We start from the raw sequence: 19,183 nt of genomic DNA, 5'->3' as shown, positions 1-19,183 counted from the left end.
ACGTCAGCAAAGAGAGTTGCTTACCTACGCAGAGGAGCTGCAGACAGAAAACAGAAACAGAGCGAGCACCCCTGCAGCTCTGCAGAGCCGACGTCAGCTGCAGCCTGAGTACAGACCGTCTGTTACGGCCTGGGCTCAGACGGCCAACGAGCAGAGCAAGAGGAGGCAGGGAGGGAGGGAGGGAGGGAGAGTGCCACTGCCTGGTGAGGAAGTAGAAGCAGAGTGAGTAAGAAGAGGGAGGGAGGAGGGAGGGAGGCTGTCCTTTTTGGAGCTAAAGCTGACTCTGACACACACGTGTTGAAGCAACTGCTGCCGGGCAGAGAGTGTGTGAGGGACGGAGGACATGGCAGCTGACACAGGACAGGACGACAGAGAGGACGGCTGAGCACAGAGAGGATAAACCCAGAGAAGAGGAGAAAACCTGGTGCCACCTGCTTCTTCTCACTCCGTGGCTTTCACTTTTGGATACGTGGCGGCAGCTCGTTCCTGGAGACTATAATTATCTGACGTCTGTCCTGGATTATGTCCCGTTAGCATCCATGAACTCTGATTAAAAGACGAGGGAGCTGAGGACGATGTGGCCTGACTACAGGAACGAATGTCATCTTAACGCTCACCTGTACTCGCTCATGTGCTGTGCAGGTCAGTGTGTGTCTTAGTGTGTGTGTGTGTGTGTGTGTTTACATTCAGGGCTGCTGTCAGCACGTGGTCCACTGACTGTTTGAACAGTTCCTGTTTGTGCACACAGCGGTGACAACACTCCAACACTGAATGTGCTCGCTATAAGTCATCGTGGACGTCCGGGCAAAGGGCGACACATCAGTCCAGTGTAGTGTGTGTGTGTGTGTGTGTGTGTGTGTGTGTGTGTGTGTCTTAACAATGCCCTCCACTGTGGATGAATGAGCGCCTGTCTGTGGATGTCACTACCTCAGCTTTAACATCTCCAGTTTATTGTGGTATAGAAATCCATCACAGATTAGATTAACAAGCCAAAGAAGTCTCAGCAGGTGAAGTTTCTTTGACGTGTGTGTGTGTGTGTATGTGTGTGTGTTTGAGTGTGTGTGACCTACTAACATGTAAAAGCCTGAAGGTTTCCTCTGAGTTAACTCGCTCAGCTTCCCCGGCAGGTTTGGGAAGCAAGCGCTCAAACTATTTTGCAAGAGCATGTTGAAATATCTGTTCTCAGGCCTGGGGCGAGCCCTCAACACACACCCTGTGAATGTGTGTGTGTGTGTGTACATGTGTGTTTTGAAGTGTTGTGATTGACCCAGACTTTTACCCGCTGGAGATTTTTCACCCACTTAATCCCAAACTGAATCCTCCTTACTCCTGGAGGAGTCGAAGTGTCAGTGCTGTTGTAGACGCTCTGTGAGTGTGTGTTTGACAGAGTGTGTTTACATAGGTGTGTGTGTGAAATGGAGACATAAAGATAACAAAAGCTTTGAAAGAGGAAGTGATACCGTTTATCTCTTCGCATGGCTGATATCTATGGTAACTGATAAACAGCTGCCAGGAGGGGCGGGACCAGCTGCACGCTGTGTTCTGATTGGCTGTTTGGCATAATGGAGGGAAAAAGGGTTTCTGTCTCTGAGCTGTGGACTATGAATGAAAGCTAATCAGAAACACTCAACTCTGTTTGGTCAGAAAAGTGGTTTCAGCTGTGAGTTTTCACTTTTTATTGCTTTGTTCTTTAAGTTGTATGGAAGCGTATTGCTTTCACTTGAAGAAAAAAACAACAACTCAGGTTTTTCAGAGTAATTTATTCTTCAGTTTGTTTTTTGTTGTAATTAATATTGTTTTTCTGATTAGTATTTTTTTATTGGTTTGTTTTTTGTGTGAATTATTATATTGGTTTGTTTTTTGTTATAATTATTTCTGTTTTTATGAGTAATTTTTTGTGATAATTAATTTTGTTTTTCTGATAAATATTTTTTTTATTGGTTTGTTTTTTGTTATAATTGTTTCTGTTTTTATGAGTAATTTTTTTTTTTTCTGTTTTCAGATGACTTTTTTCCTGTTTTAGGAGTATTTTTTTTTCCTGAAGTATCGAGCTACTTCGAATTCCCGTGAGAACCGTACAGTTGTATCTGTTTTTATGTTCCTTTAAATCACAAAATGTGAAGGTCTAGTGTTTATTAGAAGGAAACCTTTTTAAATGGAATTAAAAAGAAAAAATAAAATGTAAATGAACAGAAAAAAAAGGGTAAGGGGAGAAAATCAGGCAGTGATCATACAGGCAGCAAAGTAAACCCAAAGAAACAAGCCCCAAGAACCCACAACCCATGGCTGATGAGACATGCAAGCAACTTTTCAGGAGCACCAGCTAAGAAGCCAAACTCCGAAGAGATTTACGATGGAAAACATTCGTGTGACTTTTTGTACTCAATTGTTGCGATATGGTCATTTTATGCATCTCACGCACAACAACCTGCGATACATCGAGCCTGGTACAGGCCCTCAGGATATCGCGCATCGACTACTGTAATTCCCCCCTAGCACATTACATTTAAACCTCTGCAGATTACCCAGAATGCAGCAGCACGTCTGGTCTTTAACCAGCCGAAACAGCACACAACACCCAGCTGTTAATCCCGCTTCACTGGCTTCCAGTGACATCTCCAATCAAATTCAAACTCTTCTTCTGGCTTACAAAACATTAACAAGAACAGCTCCAGTCTACCTGAGGTCCCTCATCCAGGTCTACTCTCCTTCTCGCCCACTACGCTCTGCTTGTGAGAGACGCCTGGTTCTCCCAGCCCAGCGTGGCTCCAAATCACTAGCCAGACTCTTCTCCTCTGTTGTGCCCAAATGGTGGAATGAATTACCTAACTCTATACGATCCACAGAGTCGCTTTCTTCTTTTAAGAGATGTCTGAAAACTCATCTGTTCAGGGAACACTTGTGAACTGAATCTGACCCTTCTTCTCTTTGTCCTCAGGGGTAGAATAAGTCTGAAGGTCTAAGACTCAGCTCTTATGATTTTTTAGCTCTACTACTGAACGTTATTGAAGTTTGAAGTATACTGTTGCAGCAATTTATTGTGGTTTGTTGGCTTGTTGATTATTGTTTTTCCTCTATATTTGCACATCCATCTAACCATTTTCACTGAGAAAACTGAAAAACTTCCTTAAAAAACTACAAGATCCCTCTTTGACATCCCACATGTCTGACAGAAAGTCTCCAAAAAGATTGATTTTGATGTTACATAATGCAGAGAAAAGCAGCAAGTCCCCACAAAAAGAAACAAAAGGACAAAGAATATTCAACGCTTCAAGACGAAAACTGTCGTCCCTGAAAAAGCTGCTCAAGGACAGCAGCTTATGCTGGACATTGAGTTGGAATAAATTAGATTACATAAGCAGTGGCCGATTTTAAGCACTGATGATTTAACTGATCAGTTGTTTCTAAAATGTTGTAAAGGTTTGATGAAATGGTGGGTAGGAAGTTGGTAAAGCTCACTAACAAACTTGTTTCTGTTTTTATTCCCTTTGCTCGCTTATGTACGTCATTTAACTGGTGAAGGATGTTTGGCTATCTGTCCAACAGACAGTGAGATATTCTGCTGAATGGCGGGAAGAGGAAAAGAGTCTGTGTCTGTGTTTTCTGCCAGATCAGACTGGACTGGATAGGAAGAGAGGCTCCGTCAGTGGAGGAAGAGGAGGTGGTGTTTGTGGTGTTGGAAAGATAACACAGTTGTGTCTCAGCATCAGGCTCTATTCCTGGCCTGGCTGCCTCACTCCTCTGGGATGTGGAGGACGCAGGCCGGGCTGGAGCTCTGCGTTCCTTCAGATCACTTCAGTTAGAGTCGAGAGAAACTGAAAGTAGAGTTCAGAGTAAAGAGTGTGGAAATATTGAGTGACTTTTGTTTAAGTGAAGAACAGCTGAAATGAGAAAACAAAACAAGACTTAAAAGTTCATTAGGAGTTCGCTTTTTACAGCCGCTCCACTCAGGATGAAGTCATCTCATGTTGAAGAGGATAAAGAAAGCTGTGAGCTGCACAGCGTGTTATCGAGATGACCCTGAGGTGTTGTTAGTGAACTCAAAGAGCCTTCACACGTTTCTTTTTACAACATCAGAGTGAATGAGTGAGTGATTCCTGTGAGAGGTGTATTTCATTAAATCAGCTTTTTTCTGTCCGCAAATCAATATTTACTCAGACTGGATGCATCATCATCAATAACTATCTAAGTGGGCGTCTTCATCACATGACTCAGAGATATGATGCTGAAAACATGATGAAATTAACCTCCCTCCTCTCTGTTTCTCTTTCAGATGAGCGGGACAGAGTGCAGAAGAAAACCTTCACAAAATGGGTCAACAAGCATCTCATCAAGGTCTGTGTCGCTGAGCTCTGCTGCTCCACTCTTTTTATTTGTGTGTGTGCTTTTCAGGCTCTTTGATTCATGGATACAGAAAGGCTTATCTGAGTGTTCTGTCCTCCCCATAACAAGACAACCATCAATATTAAAAACAAGATTACATGCAGCTGTATTACCCCTCATAACATCATTTCCAGCAGCTCCTTTTGTTACATAAGGATATTATTAACTTCCTTTATTTATAGAGCACTCTTCAGACTCCTGGTTACAAGGTGCTTCACAACAAAGGCAGCCAAACAAGCCAGGCAGGTTATAAAATCATAAGATTACATTTTTGAAACAAGATATAAGTCTGTTTTAAGAATTAAAAAAAAAGATTGAGTTCAATCCAGGCATGCTGGTTGATAAAAAAAGTGTTTTATCAAGGATTGAAGAGAGAGCACTACCTCAGGCGTACAGCTGCATGCTGAACCTTCTCGCTCTACCTGTTTCTCAGGGATAATGAGGTCATTAATATCATGTAAATATCTCTTAAGTCCTCTAATGTATTTGTTAGTTCTAGTTACTGGTTCTTTTAAAAGCTTTTAGTTACATAATTCATTGCAAAAAACAAGAATCTTATTCAGTGCTTTTGTTTTATTTTAGTAAAATTTGTCTTATTACACCTGATATGAGCCACATACAATGAATCAGTCCAGAAAAATGTCTTGTTTCAAGTTAATCAAAGACAAATATGAGGTCTGAATCGCTTGTAAAAAGTGAAAACAATATCTGCCAATGTAACAAGAACTTTAGCTAGAAAACTTGATACAAACATCAGACCTAATTTTTATCTTTAAATAACTTTAAATAAAACATTTTTCTGGACAAGACAGGTGGGCGTGGCTTATATTAGGTCTAAAAAGACATTTTCTTCTGAAAAAAAGAAAAACCCACTTGATAAGGTTCCATTTTTGCAGTCTTGTGTTGAACCTTAATGAGAAACTAAATGTGAATCTTTGCTGAATTTTTAATGTCAGTTATGAGTCTGAAAAAAATGTTTGCTAAAATGCACAAGCTGAATTATTCATTGTCAAATCGCTTTGTTGAACCTGGATCATAAGTACAAGCCCTGTTCTTGAATCAAAGGATTAATAATCTAGAGAAGCAGTGGCATGAAGTCTGGAAAGCTGTCAGTTTAATTTGTGTCAGGAGACTTTTTTTCTAATTAAAAAAAAGTCAAATTATGAAATAAAAGTCAAAATTATGAGAAAAAAGTAGAAACAACAAGATACTAAGTCATAATTATGAGATGAATAGGTGAAACTATGAGATCAAAAGTCAAATATTACGAGATGACAAGTTCTGATTTATAAAAAGTTGAAAGGATACGATAAAAAGTCAATTTTATGAGATAAGTTGAATTTATGAGATATATAGTTAAAATTATGAGAGAAGAATTTGAGATTATGAGACTAAAAGTGGAAATGATGATTTGAAATGTCCAAATAAAGTCAAAATAATCAAAGTCAAAATTATGACAAAATGTAAAAGTCATGAGATACAAAGTTATTCTGAAATATATAGTCGAATACATGAGATACTCAGTCAAAATTATTAAATAAAAAATGAAATCATGAGATTACAGGATGAAGAAACAATGAGGTGAAAAGTCTAATTATGAGATTAAATCTAAAAAAAAAATGAGAAAAAAATGTTGAAATTATGAGATACTGAGTCATAATCACAAAATAAAAGGTCAAAGTTATGAGATACTAAGTCAAAATGATGAGATGAAGTTGGGGGAAAAAAAACTTTTCAATATTTTTTTTGATAGAACCTCTCTGTTTTTTTTTTATACCTGGTGGAAACGGGCTTCCATACTTTTAGGATTCCCCATGAAGACATACTCTCATGTGACCACCTCAGAGCTCTGATCATGATAAAACACTGATCAAAACGCTGCAGGCTGTCAGACACCTGAAGTAGGAAAGAAAACTGTTAAACCCTGTTATTATTCACACACTGTGTCTCTGTTGTTGGTCTCAGCCACCTGCCTACATGTGTCCATAATGTCACATCTGCACGTCAGCTCTGTCATACACATAGAGTGCAGTGTGTGTCCGCTGTGTCAAACACACACACGCACAGAGGCTGTGAGGACAATGAATGTGGGGTATTTCTGTCACATGACCCGGGGAATGAAGCGTCTGTCTGACCCCATAACTCGGCAGCGCCTGTCGTCACGGTGCCCTGCCTGTGAGTGTAACTCTATATCAGCTGGCAGTGACAGACCCCAGCCACTAACTGTTAATGTAGGTCAGAGATGGAGACTGAGGGCAGCAGTGGGAGACGGGAGAGGATTTTTCACTCACATTAATTTCTTATGGGCTGCTGTTCTGCCTGTTCTCCTTTTGTTTCTTTCCTATAGTAACTGAGGGCAGACCTCTTCAGGAGAAACTCATATATTCTCTATATTCCCAAAAAAGCTTTAGCTATAGTTTTGATATTTGACACTACAGGTCAATTAGGATTATAACACTCTACGACCTTCTAGACCAGGAGTCTGCAACCTTTACCGTCATGGGAGCTGTTTGGCTTCAGGTCACCTGGATTAAAGTCATTCAGGAGCCACAAAATCTACTTTATCTTCATAATAAAGACAAAAAAGGGTGTAAAATTGTAAACACAGGAAAAATCTAGAAAATAACCATGTGAACAAAAGTTTCTTGCGTCATGACATGAAATGACTTAGATTTTTTTACAATTTTTTTGAGAAATTAGCAAATATTAAAAAATAAAGAAAAATGTGTAATGTAAATTTCATCAATTAAAATAATTTCAGAAATTTGAATAAGTTGCAAAAATTTTTAAACATCTGCAAATTTGGACAAAAACCGAAAATTTTGAAATTTCATAAATTTGATAAAAAATGAAAAATTGTACTTCCAAAAATTGACTACATTTTCAAAAATTAACATTTCTAAGATTTGCATTTTTTTAATGTTTTTTTTTAATTTGTGAAATTTGCAGAAATTCTGAGCGTTTTGAAATTTGCATACATTTATAAATTAGCAAAATCCTTAAAAATTTGGAAAAATGTCAAAAAATTGAAATTAAAAAAATTGAAATTAAAAAAATTATAATTCAAAAATTATAATTCAAAAAAATTGCGAAAAATAAAAAAATGAAAGCTTTATTGACAGGTGTGATGCATACTTAGTTCAACAAAATGTTGAGGCATAAATTGTTTTAGTGTCAGTGTCTTTAATCATCAATACCCTTTGTAAGAAAAATAAAAATTCTTTATTTTAATAATCTTTTTTTAAAGCTACAAGGAGCCACTCCAAACAACCTGACTTTTATGGCATTACAAACGGATTTATAGCCTGATTCAAAAGACAGCTTGTGGCTGAAATGCTAATTTCGGTAGCAGCACACACAATTATGCAGTTCAGAAGTTATTAGGATAATCTGATTGTCCAATCAGAAACAGAGCTCAGCTCGTGACTAATGGATGCCCTGTAGATTGGCTTCATTTCATTGTATCAGGAACAGACAGGTGACTTTGTGGAGACTACGTCCATATACAGTCTATCCTCTCACCAAGGTGTGTGTTTGTTTTGAAAAGTGAATGGAGATTGAATTTTATTTTAACGTTATTTCTTTTTTTTATTGAAGACCTCTGTTTACCGGAAACAACGTGACGAGGTAATGTATTTATCAGCAGTTAGGTAGCGCTGTTGTTTGAAACATGACAACAAGCAAACTTTGTAAACTTGTCGCGTATTTTAGTAACCAGCTACAAGTAGCGCTTGTCAGCTTGGTGCTCTGAGACCAAAGTTGTAACGTTAGTGAATCCTGGTTGTGTCCTGCCAGTCATCTACTGTTTTAGCATCTAGCTCGTGTTTTAGCCTTTAGCTTGTGCTTTTTTACGCTCCTGTTTAGCTTTCTCCTGCTCTTTTGTCCTTCTCCTGTTAGACAGTCCAGCTCCTGTGTCCACTATCACAACAAAAATGATCAAAGAAATTGTTTCAGCAGAGAAAAACTCTGATATCTCTGTTCTTACCATAACACTTTATTAGCCAGTGTGGTGTTATCACAGAGACTTTGGCCATGTCCACACGTTGCCAAGTATTTGAGAAAATGTATATATTTTAATATGTTTTTGCGTTTTCATCCCCACAAAACTGCAGCTTTACGTCACTAAAAACAATGTTTTCTGAAGACTCCAGCCAAAGTAAAGATTTTGGAAAGCTCCAGTTTCATGGTTTCGTGTGGATGCCAGTTTCGGTTCTCTAATGTGACAGCTGAATGACGGGGGCTCATTCTGATTGGCTGTCATGGATTTTACATCTGGAAAACACTGCTAAATAAGAGTCTGGCATGCCTCGAACCGCACCTGTCAGCGGATTTGCCCGCTGCGTGTGGATGGAAGTATCTTTAAAAAACGAATGATATTCATTTTTGAAAATACCTGGCTACGTGTGGACACGGCCTTTGACGTGTTGTAAATCAGTCCGGTCCTGATCAGTGGCGGCTGCTGGTCAGTCAAGGAGGGGGAGCTCATTTTTTTGTCCGGCTTACATCATAAATTTGTTTATTTATTTAAATGTAATTTCTACCCTCCGTGTCAGTTTGCTCGCAGCTGTAGCTGCTACCTGAGACTACGACAGGCTGTAAGTGTGAGTGACAGGGGGAGAAGCTCCACAGCTGTAGCTGTAGCTGCTTATTGGTGAAAAGAGAGAGAATCTTTAAACACAACGCTCGTCGTTTTTAGGAAAGGTAAACTCTCTGGGGATCAATAAAGCCTCCGGATCAGTCCAGAACAAGTAAATGTAGAACTGAGAAGATGCTCCGTCGGAGGGTTATACTTCAAGATCGCTGACTGGCTCATTTCACTGTCAATCAAAAGGGATTCGGCTTCAGACAGATCATCCAATCAGCATGTAGAAGCCCAGCGTCCAGGCCAGCCCACTGCCTCATAGACCCCCAGAAACGCTGAGCTGAGACAAAGCCTAGCGTTTATCCAATGACTGTCCAGTTTCCACAGTGGAAACGATGAAGGAATTCTAGCACATATTTTGTCAATGAAATGTACACACAGCAGCACATATCACCACTTTTTTGGGACATTTTAGGGGAAGCTGAGCTTCCCTTGCAGTCTTAGAGCAATCACCACTGGTCCTGAACGACCCAACTGAGAAGCTGAGAAATAGCATTTAGGAATAACCTTTGTTGTCCCTGATAATCTCATTTTGAGTCAGACTTTTTCAAGATCACTTATAAAGTCCTCATAGTCCCTTTAATTGCAACTTAAATTAATAAGGTAATTTATGCTGGTTCATTATTTTATATCTGTAACTACTGTGGTAGATTCGGTTTACTTCCTGTAGCTTCTAAAACATCTAGAACATGTTGCAGCCTGATAAAGATCCAGTCTCTGTGTGTTTCTTTTTGTTTGACCTACCATCAGTCACAAAGGGGGTGTGGTCTTAAAAGCAGCCAGCTGAGAGTGAGAGAAACGGAGGCCTTGAAAATTAAATGTGACAGAGTTCAAACTACTGACAAAAACAGATCTGAAAAAAGAGGCAAAGTAAGATTTATAAACAAGCTTTTGACGCCAGGCTAAAGCACAGAGCTGTATTTACTAAAGACACTGACAGGAAGTTAATGAAAGAGGATGGATTCAGGGTGTGAATGGCGTTAAATATTGATAACATGTGAAAGAGGAGGAACAAGTCTTGTCATAACAGTTCATTCATTCTGCTAAAGAAGAAACATTTCATCAAGCTCTTACGTCCCAAACACTCAGGTTCTTAAAATGGGAGCGAGGGGTGAAATAGCTCAGTGATCTACATCATCTGTTGACTCTTTGCCAAGTCCGTCTGTTGAACAAACCTCCGCCCTATCAGCGAGGATTTAAAGACAAACAGAGACAGAGGAAAGAAAACTGATCAAATAAGAAGGAAGGGTTGAAAGAAGGATGAAAAAAAAGAGATGAAGACTAAAATAGACAGCTCTCCTGTGCCCTCAGCTTCTTTAATGATAACATCACTGTTTCTTGTTTCCTACTCCTGTGTGTGAGTAATGTCTGGTATGTCTTTGGCAGCTCAGGTGTGCAGTGTATTTACAGGTATGAGGGTGTGTGTGTGTGTGTACAGCGCAAACACAGCCCAATATAAACACCTGCCTGCGAGCTACCTGCTGGCATGTGGTGACACACACTGACCCGGCTGATTGTTGACACAGTGAGCACAAATCCTGTAGGTGTGGATTAAGAGGTCAGGAGGTGGTAAGAGGGTTTTTCTCAGAGAAGAAGCAGCAGCTGTGCTGGAGCTGAGTGGGCTGACATGATGTAAAATCACAGGTAGGCTGTCGATGAGGTTTGTAAAGTCTTTGATATGAGAGAAAACCTCACAGCAACCAGGATGAGAGGCACAGGAAACAGTGGCTCATGTTGTTTTTGACACACAGTCTACCAGATAACCAAGAGGGGGGTGCACCACAGGAGCTGTGAGGGCTGCTATGTGCTTTAAGTCAGTTATAAGATACAATGATCATTGAACACAGTATATGTTTCAGTCTAAAGCAGAAATGTAAACCTCCCATTGTACTTTCAGGTAATTCAGTCTACCTTGTGTGCAGCGCTTAAGTTAGCCTGTTAGCATGGAGGATACGCAGCCTGTGCTGGCTTTGATTGTGCTTTATTTCACTGTAGATGGTTTTGTTGACACTTGAAAGGAGACAACACTAGTGGCAAAGTAGTCATTGGTTGAAGTCTTTTCAAAAAGCCTGAAACAGCTTCATCCAGCCGAACACTGGACCACCACTCCCTCTGAAGCATGAAGACAACAGAGATCGAGCTTGTTGATTGATGACTTTTAGCGGGATTTATCTTACTTAAACAGCTTTAGATCATCATTAAATACTTTGACACATGTAAAAAACTAAACTAGGATTCATTCTTGAGGACTTCTTCTGTATTTGTACAGCTGTTTGAGCTGGATATCCACTGACACGTTCAAATGAAGGTCACCAGTTTACAGGGTCACTCTTTAAACTGGAAAACCAGGAGCTGACAGAGACACATTCGCACTATCAGGCTCAAAAAAGACTGATGTTTAGGAGGTACTAATCCAAGTCAATCACAGCTGGGTGTCATCTTAATGTAGACAGAGAGAGAAAACTACATATTAGAAGTATCAAGCTGCAGGCCCTACCCCCAAAGTTCCTGTCTTCAGGGTAGTTCTACTTTTCCAGAACTAAATTTAGACCCTTGTTCGAGCAGTTAAAAAGCATGTTATTCTGAGTTTCAGGGGAAAGTTCCTGCAGTCAAAAAGCACTTATAGCTTACTGAAGTATTATAGAGCAAACAGTAGTTAAAGACAAATATACACTACTTATGAAGTAGGGCTGAACAATTTTGGAAAATATTATTATTGCAATGTTTTTTGACCAACGTTGCGACTGCAATTTAGCATGTGATTTTTTTTTGTGGGGGACGTTTATTTCCTGTGTAATTCACTAAACACAAGCAATAAATCATTCTGTAGTATGTTTGACACAACAAAGGACACTGTCAACATATAAACATTTCTTTCCTCGATGATGCAAGTAACATATCCTTATTTAACTATTTCAATCACTGTAGAATATTGACTGATTGATTGAACTTCAAGCCTTGTGGACATGTAATAAAATTATCATTAATTACCTTAAATAAAATCAGAGAAATTCAATAAGACCAAATCTCTGGCTCAACCACTGACATATGTCAACTTGAGGAATGCCCTTTTTTATTAAATGAAAAAGTAACAATGTGTGAACATAAATATAAATAACAGCAGTAATAAAACACAAACTAAAGGGCATAATATAGTAATATAGGTATAATATAGATAAAAACAAAGTTGCGGCTCAACCACTGAAATATGTGAACGTGAACTTTTTAACTAAAAAAGGAAAAAGGAACACTGTGAAATTTTACTGACCTCCAGTTCTCAGTCAGAGCAACAAACCATACAGAATAAAGTTTATAAGGGGTATGGCTCTGCTAGTCACAATCATTCTTCTATATGGATCTCTGTAGCCAGAAAAAAACAGCATGTTGACTTTTGCTAGTTTTCAAGAAGAAAAAGTACAAAAGACTTAATACCCTCCAGATCTGTGAATATGAAACTTTTTTTTAAGTGCAGCCTTTTGCACTTTGAAAGTTGCATTCTATCACATTGTAATGTTGGTTTCAATTTGATTAATTGTTCACCCCTGATCTAAAGCTATAGTTTTCAAATAACTTTTTTATTATAAAGGGTGTCTGAAAGCTTTAGCTTATCAATTTTCTCACAAATATTGAAATAAAACCAGAAACTACTGAGAAATGAAGCTGCAACTGAAGCAAGTGACTCAGCTATCATTGGTTGTTTCACATAAAACTGACGTTTTTAAATAAATTAAAGGGAGAAAATGGAAGAAATGTGGCTGCACAGGTTGAATAATGGCCTTTTTAGGTGAATAATAGATGTGCTCAGAAGTCAACACTCACTTTGTGCTGTAAGAGCTTGGTGAAATGTTGCGTTAAACTCTTGGCTCTTTTTTGACCCCATGAAGTTCCTCATCCAGAGTGAGAGTTCACCACATCATCCAAATCAAATTACAGTAAGTCATAAAACATTAAACAGCACGTCAATCCTGAAAACATAATTATAATTTGTTTTCAGTAACTCGCCATCGTTCACTCTGCCGTTCTGCTACACTTGTCAAACTCCATCCAATGAGTATGAGGCTGAATTAACATTTTTGAAGCTATCGGAGACGCTGAAAGGTGATGAATTCATCCCCAGACTCTGTCCGAGGCAGATTTGTGTCGAGCATGTCTGAGCAGGGCTGTCAGAGGGTCTGTCGTCCTCAGCGCTGGCTCCATGTGACGGTCTGCTCCAGCGCCACAGCATCTGACAGCTGCCGTCAAGACACATCAGACACAGCCGGCTGTGTGAGCTGTGCTCTTCAGACACAGGAAAACAACACCAGAAGTTAGAGCAGAGTTTGTTTGTTAGTGTTTACATGGTTTTAAATTAGTTGCATAACTTAAAACTTATGAGACCTCTTTGTGTGCCCATGATAATGTAAACGAAACACAACATTTATATTAGTAATTCCCTTTTGTCTGCAAGTGTCATTCAGTATTGCAGGCTGTGGTTCCAGTAAGCTGCTGCCTCTAAGTCCTGGACCGACTCAGAACCACGGCCCAGCTCTGACACATGGAGACACAATTAGACCAAAAACAGCCCCTTTATTTCCCGTCAGTGTTGAATACACCACTTCCTCCTGACATCTAATTAACACTTGGTCCATCAGCTCTATTCTCAAACAGCTGATGTCAGGCTCCCATGGAGAACAGAGGCAGCAGCACAAGGGTGAGAGACTGACACAGACGAGGAGGAGGAGGAGGAAAATACTTTTACCTCTGAGGTCAAACTGGATGAGAAAAAAGTTTTATTTCCCACTCTATTTGACCAGATCATACTCATGTTTTTTCTTAGAGCTCCAAGAAAAACAAAGTCTCATCTCAAAAATTTGGTTGTTTCATCGATCTAATAGTTTGTTATACAAAGTGAAGTGTTCATGAGGTCTCAGTCGACCACTGTGATTGTCGTGCCCTCTTCTGGTGAAATGTGTTATCACAGGTTTTTGTCCTGAAGCCAGGACTGCAGTAAAACTTTGTCAGTGCAGGTGCAGTGAGAAACCAGCCAAGCGAATCTCTGTAATGCAGGTGGACATGTGACCTTGATGCATCTGCATTTTTAAAGCAATTTTTTTGAAGCACTTTAACCTCCCCTGTATTTCCAACAGAGACTTTGGCTTTTTTTAAGCAAACAAAAGCTTTGGTTATGCTGTGTACTGAAGTTAATGTCCCCTTTTCAAACCACTTGGAATTCTAAGGGAGGAATTTTATGTTGCTCTTACATCTGATAAATCTGAAGAGTCCCTTCACAGCTACAACAAAGACTCTTGTTTGTTAAGTTGCTCTATCTTGCAGTTTTTTTCACCTTTTATTAAATCCTTTGCACTGTAACAGGGATAAATCCAGATTTTTGAATGTTGAAATCCATGTCTAACTATCCTACAAAGACTTTGCACAGTCACTGAAAGGATTTCTGCCTGTGTCTGTGTCTATACGGGAATCGGCAAATTATTTGAATATAGGAAATACTTAGTGGTGACTATTGAATAGCTGATAGATACCTAGTAACTCCTCCCTTGTAAAAGTTTTTCTTTTCTTTGTCCATGGATCCCATCACATCTCATGTGCCTCTTTTTTCATCCACAATAAAACAGGAATTATCTTGTTGAAAATAAGGTCGAGACCAGGGGTCTGTAGCCTTTATATTCAAAGGAGAGATTTTGCCTCAGCTCAGCTGGATTAAAGTCATTCTGGAGCCACAAAATCTACTTTATCTATACAATAAAGATAACAAAGTGAAAAATGAAACTCTAAACTAAAGTAAAATTTACTTATAAATCTAAAATCTGCTAAATACGTTTTTTGAATGGATGGAATTAAATATGTGATGTCTTAGTTTTTTTTATAAATTTGTAAAAAAAAAAAAAAAAAGAAATGAAAAAAAAGCACAAAAAACAACTCAGATTTCAGACATTAAAAAACACTGAAATTCCCAAAATTTGCATGAAATATTTAAAAAAAAAAATCAAAATTTGCATGTTTTTATTAAATAATTTGCAAAAAATATTTCTGTATTTTGCAAAAATAAAATAAAAAAATAAATAAAAAAATCATACATTCTGAAATTTCAAAAACTGCAAAAATGTCATATTTTTTTGGAAGAAAACTTGAGTGTGATAACATCTAATAATATTATAGCTCAGCTCATCATTTTTTGTTGTTTGCTAATGTCTTCTAACTTATCAAGCAGGCATATTAAGCAGGCACATTGGCATGTAACAAATCTGTCCACACAAAAATAAAACCTGTATTTTCTTCCAGATTGCTCTTTTTGTAAATCTAGGTGTCTCACCAGGGGTGTAAAACTTGAAATTTTAACACTTTATTTTTCTTAGTGTGAATGTTTTTAATCATCAATACCCTCTGAAGAAAAATAAAAATTCTTTATTTGAGTAATATTTTTCTAATGCTACATAGAGCCCCTGCAAAGGAGTCAAAGAGCTGCAGGTTGATGATCCTTTGTCTAGAAAAAGAATATGAACTTAGCACAAAGAGTACAGTAATATGTGTTTGGTACATTATTTCATTATTGTAACATTTGTAAGGAACAATTATTTTTGGGATGAGCAGCAGAGCTGAGTATGGAGGTGTACCAGTGAAAAATTTACCAAGTTTTACATTAGACCTACACGATGGTATTATCATTTCCTTGTTAGCATCTAATAGAGGCTTTAGAATGAAAAATTATCCTTTGACCCAAATATGATGGAAACAAGACATTTTATTATATTGTTACGTTTTAGCACAGTAGGTGGCAGTATGCTACCCCCAAAAAACATTTAGAGGCTGTAAATAAGTGTGATTTTGAAGTAGTTTCCTTTTTTATTTTGTGTTATTCATGTTTCAAAAAGCTGCGTTTGACGCCTCAATGAGCCTCACATTCATTTCTGTGAAAGACTTTCTGCATCATGTGTCGTCTCTGTCAGTCAGCTGTTTCTCCTCTCACTGATTGTCCCACTTTTACACTCAACGAGCACTAAAGCTGATCGACCCGCTGAGTCATCCCGTCAGCAACAACCAGCCCCCACCCCACTCATCACCGCGGTGATGTCATGGCAACAGAGACAAGAGGCCACAGCTGGTGCCTCGTCTCTGTTGGCCCGACAACCGCTGTCACCAGCCCGACAGATGTCAATAGTGTCAAACCAACAAAGCGGTGATGAGAGTGTGAAATTAACTTTTCCTGCTTTCTTCTTCCCTCAGGTGAGGAAGCACATCACAGACCTGTACGAGGACCTGCGGGATGGACACAACCTGATCTCCCTGCTGGAGGTCCTCTCTGGTGTCACACTGGTATGGATTTAATCTCTTTCTGTCACACACACACACACACACATGAACATGATGATTGTTTCATAACTTTCTATTGCAGCGTCATGTTTTCCATTACACCCCACCCCCACTCCATCACGCTGCCCCCTGTCACTCACCCTCTGTAGCTGCATCCTTCCCAGAGGCCCTGAGGTTTGCCCCAGTTCAGAGAATCTTAATCCTGTAAATCTTTCAAACGCTATCAGGGCTCCAGCTCCAGCTCGAAGGTGACTCTTTGCTCCAGGCTGACACACCATCACTGACACTTTTAGATCTCCATCATGTCACGGACGCTGAAGTGCAGAAGTTTGAGCCCCACTGGCCTGACTTTTCTTGGCGTGATGATGTAAGAGCTTTAGTCTTTATGCTGACAGATAGAAAGATGAGCATCAGACAGACAGGTCACAGTTTGAAGCAGGAGACAGGTAGCGTAACACAAACAGACTGCTGCTTTATGGTGTTTTGTTTCTTTATTTGTTGTTTTACGTCCTTTCATTTGGTCGTCCCTCTTTCTTTTGATCCTTTTTCTCATCCCGGACCTCCTCTTCCTCTCTGTCTCCTGTCTTTCTCCCATGTCCCTCCTTCTGTTACCAAAGCAACAGAAGAGCGGCCCTCCATTACGAAGGGCATACGCCTCGCGGGCCCCTCCTCTCATCTTGATCGGAGGGGAGGATGAGGAGGAGGAAGGAGCTCAGGGAGTATGTTCACATCAGACCCCTCTTCTTCTTCTACTCCTCCACTGCTCACTGCTCACTCTGTCACTGCTGACCTTTGACCCCTCAGCTTCACCCTCCGCCTGTTCGGAGGAGCTGTGAGGCTGCATGAGAGTGCTGTGCCACTGACTCCTGACAAACGTGCGATGCTGTGTTACTGAATGACGCAACATCTAGGGCCTGATTCCTGTTGGGTGACAGCATCATGGAGATTTTTAAGTTTTCATTTTGGTTTCCTTTACAGAAGTAGAGACAAAAAAGAAACGATGTCAACCTTAACAAACAAATCAAAACAGTGTGAAGATTTGAAGTTTTCACCCAACAAAGCTCTACAACTTTTTTGCATGGGTTGTGCACAGAAAAGGAAGCTCACACAGTATTTCCTCATAAAAACAGTCAAACATTATATTTTTACAAAGCTTACAAGGATTACGTTTTTATTTACATAATGTTTAGGCCTAGGTATTGGTTTGTCGTCTTTTATTAAATCAATCAATCCTCTTGTTTGAATTTAAAGGCATAGGTATGTGTATATAGATAGAATAAAAAAAGACATTAAATAAATACATAAATAAATAAATAAATAAAAAATAAATAAACAAATAAATAAATAAACAAATAGATAATCAAATAAATAAAAAGATAAATAAATAAATATTAAAAATAAATAAATGAATTAATAAATAAATAATAAATAAATAAATAAAATAGATAAGTGAAAAGCCCAAAAAATAAAATGGAGAAAAACTGAGATTTTTTTTTTTTTCTACACCTTACGCTCCCATGGAGCTACTAACTGATCTAAATTACAAAACGTATTCACCCTCAGCCTTAAAAGTCTGCAAAATCTTCAGTGAAACTTGTACTTTCAAGGCCAGGGGTCCCCAAACTTTTCAGCCCATGATCCATGAAAGAGTGCTGCCTGTGACTTGTTAACCCCTGCTGTGGGAACTTACTGTATCTGTTAATCCAAAGACAGACAAAAATCAACCTAAAAAAGCCTTTGATACTCGTTTTAGTTGATGAGGACAAGATTTTACTACTTATGTGCACACATCGTTGTTTAAATCCTCTGCAACTGATACCAAAGAAACCAAAAAAGGTGTAAAACGGTTAAAACAGTGGGTAGTGTTGTTTTATTCAAAATTAAACCCATAATTTAGTTTTTATTTTCATGCTTATGGATAAAATTGTAAATAGTTTCTGATTGGAAGATGTTACATGACTTTGGGAACCGCTTTTAGCCAGAGATTGACTGAGATTGTGGTCTTTTTCTTTTTTTTTTAATAGGAGCATACAAAGTCCTTCAGCACAGTTACATGCAAAAACATGTGATATGAAAATTTATGGCGTATATACCACTTGTGTAATTTTAAAAAAAATATATCCTCATATCTATTACAGTCCCTTTTATTTTACAATGCACAATTTAAGAAAAACTAAACAACTGATGTCACACATTTTTCCATGAAATTTGACTCACAATAATTATCAGTCATCAAGTTACTTAATATTCTGGTGCTTAAAGCCACAGAATAGAGATACCCAAAGCAAGTCAGGCCTCATTACTTTTATATGTCTCATCCATGTCAACCACAACTTTTTAAATTTTTCAGATCGTAGTTTTAAAGCGAAAGTCAGTCTTTCCATAATAGGAATTTGTATTTTTTTTATTCTTTCTTTCTTAAAGTAGAGCAATCATTTTACAATCAGCATATATATTAACTGTTAAATTCAACATATATAGTTGAAAAAACAAACTTTATATTTTTCCAACAATTTAGCTCTTCAAATTGTTTTTTTAAACAACTTCAGAGAAACAACAAAACATGAGAAGAGTCCATCCATAATAGAAATTTCATGAGTAATTCTTTGCCAGAGATTGTTTTCATGGGAAACTGTTTTTCTCCTGATCTTATCTTGGGACTATACTGGCTATTTAAAGGCTATTAATAATAATAATAAAAATAATGATAATAATAATAGAAATGTAGTGGACCAATTATTGTCAGTGGCTTATGAATTAATAAATTCTCCCATTTGAAAGCTATGCTAACTAAAAAAGCTGATTTTTCCTGCTGCTGTGCTAGCAACGCTGACGTGTGCCATGATGCAG

The 19,183-nt window shown here is 38.5% G+C and overlaps 1 protein-coding gene across 1 annotated transcript in view; it reads left to right on the top strand.

The window, feature by feature from the left end:
• Positions 1-19,183, top strand: part of macf1a (microtubule actin crosslinking factor 1a) — a 313,188-nt gene that overhangs the window by 127,671 nt on the left and 166,334 nt on the right. The window contains exons 3-4 of the mRNA XM_074686117.1: positions 4,274-4,335; positions 16,247-16,336. Of these exons, the coding sequence (XP_074542218.1) occupies positions 4,274-4,335; positions 16,247-16,336 (152 nt within the window). The remainder of the gene's footprint in view (positions 1-4,273; positions 4,336-16,246; positions 16,337-19,183) is intronic.

Source organism: Halichoeres trimaculatus, unplaced genomic scaffold (assembly GCF_033239565.1).
Source record: "Halichoeres trimaculatus isolate MK-OKI-2021-1 unplaced genomic scaffold, fHalTri1.1 fHalTri1_scaffold_14, whole genome shotgun sequence".
Taxonomy (NCBI): domain Eukaryota; kingdom Metazoa; phylum Chordata; class Actinopteri; order Labriformes; family Labridae; genus Halichoeres; species Halichoeres trimaculatus.
Note: the sequence above shows the minus strand (reverse complement) of the source record. Positions and strands in the feature narration are given on the sequence as shown.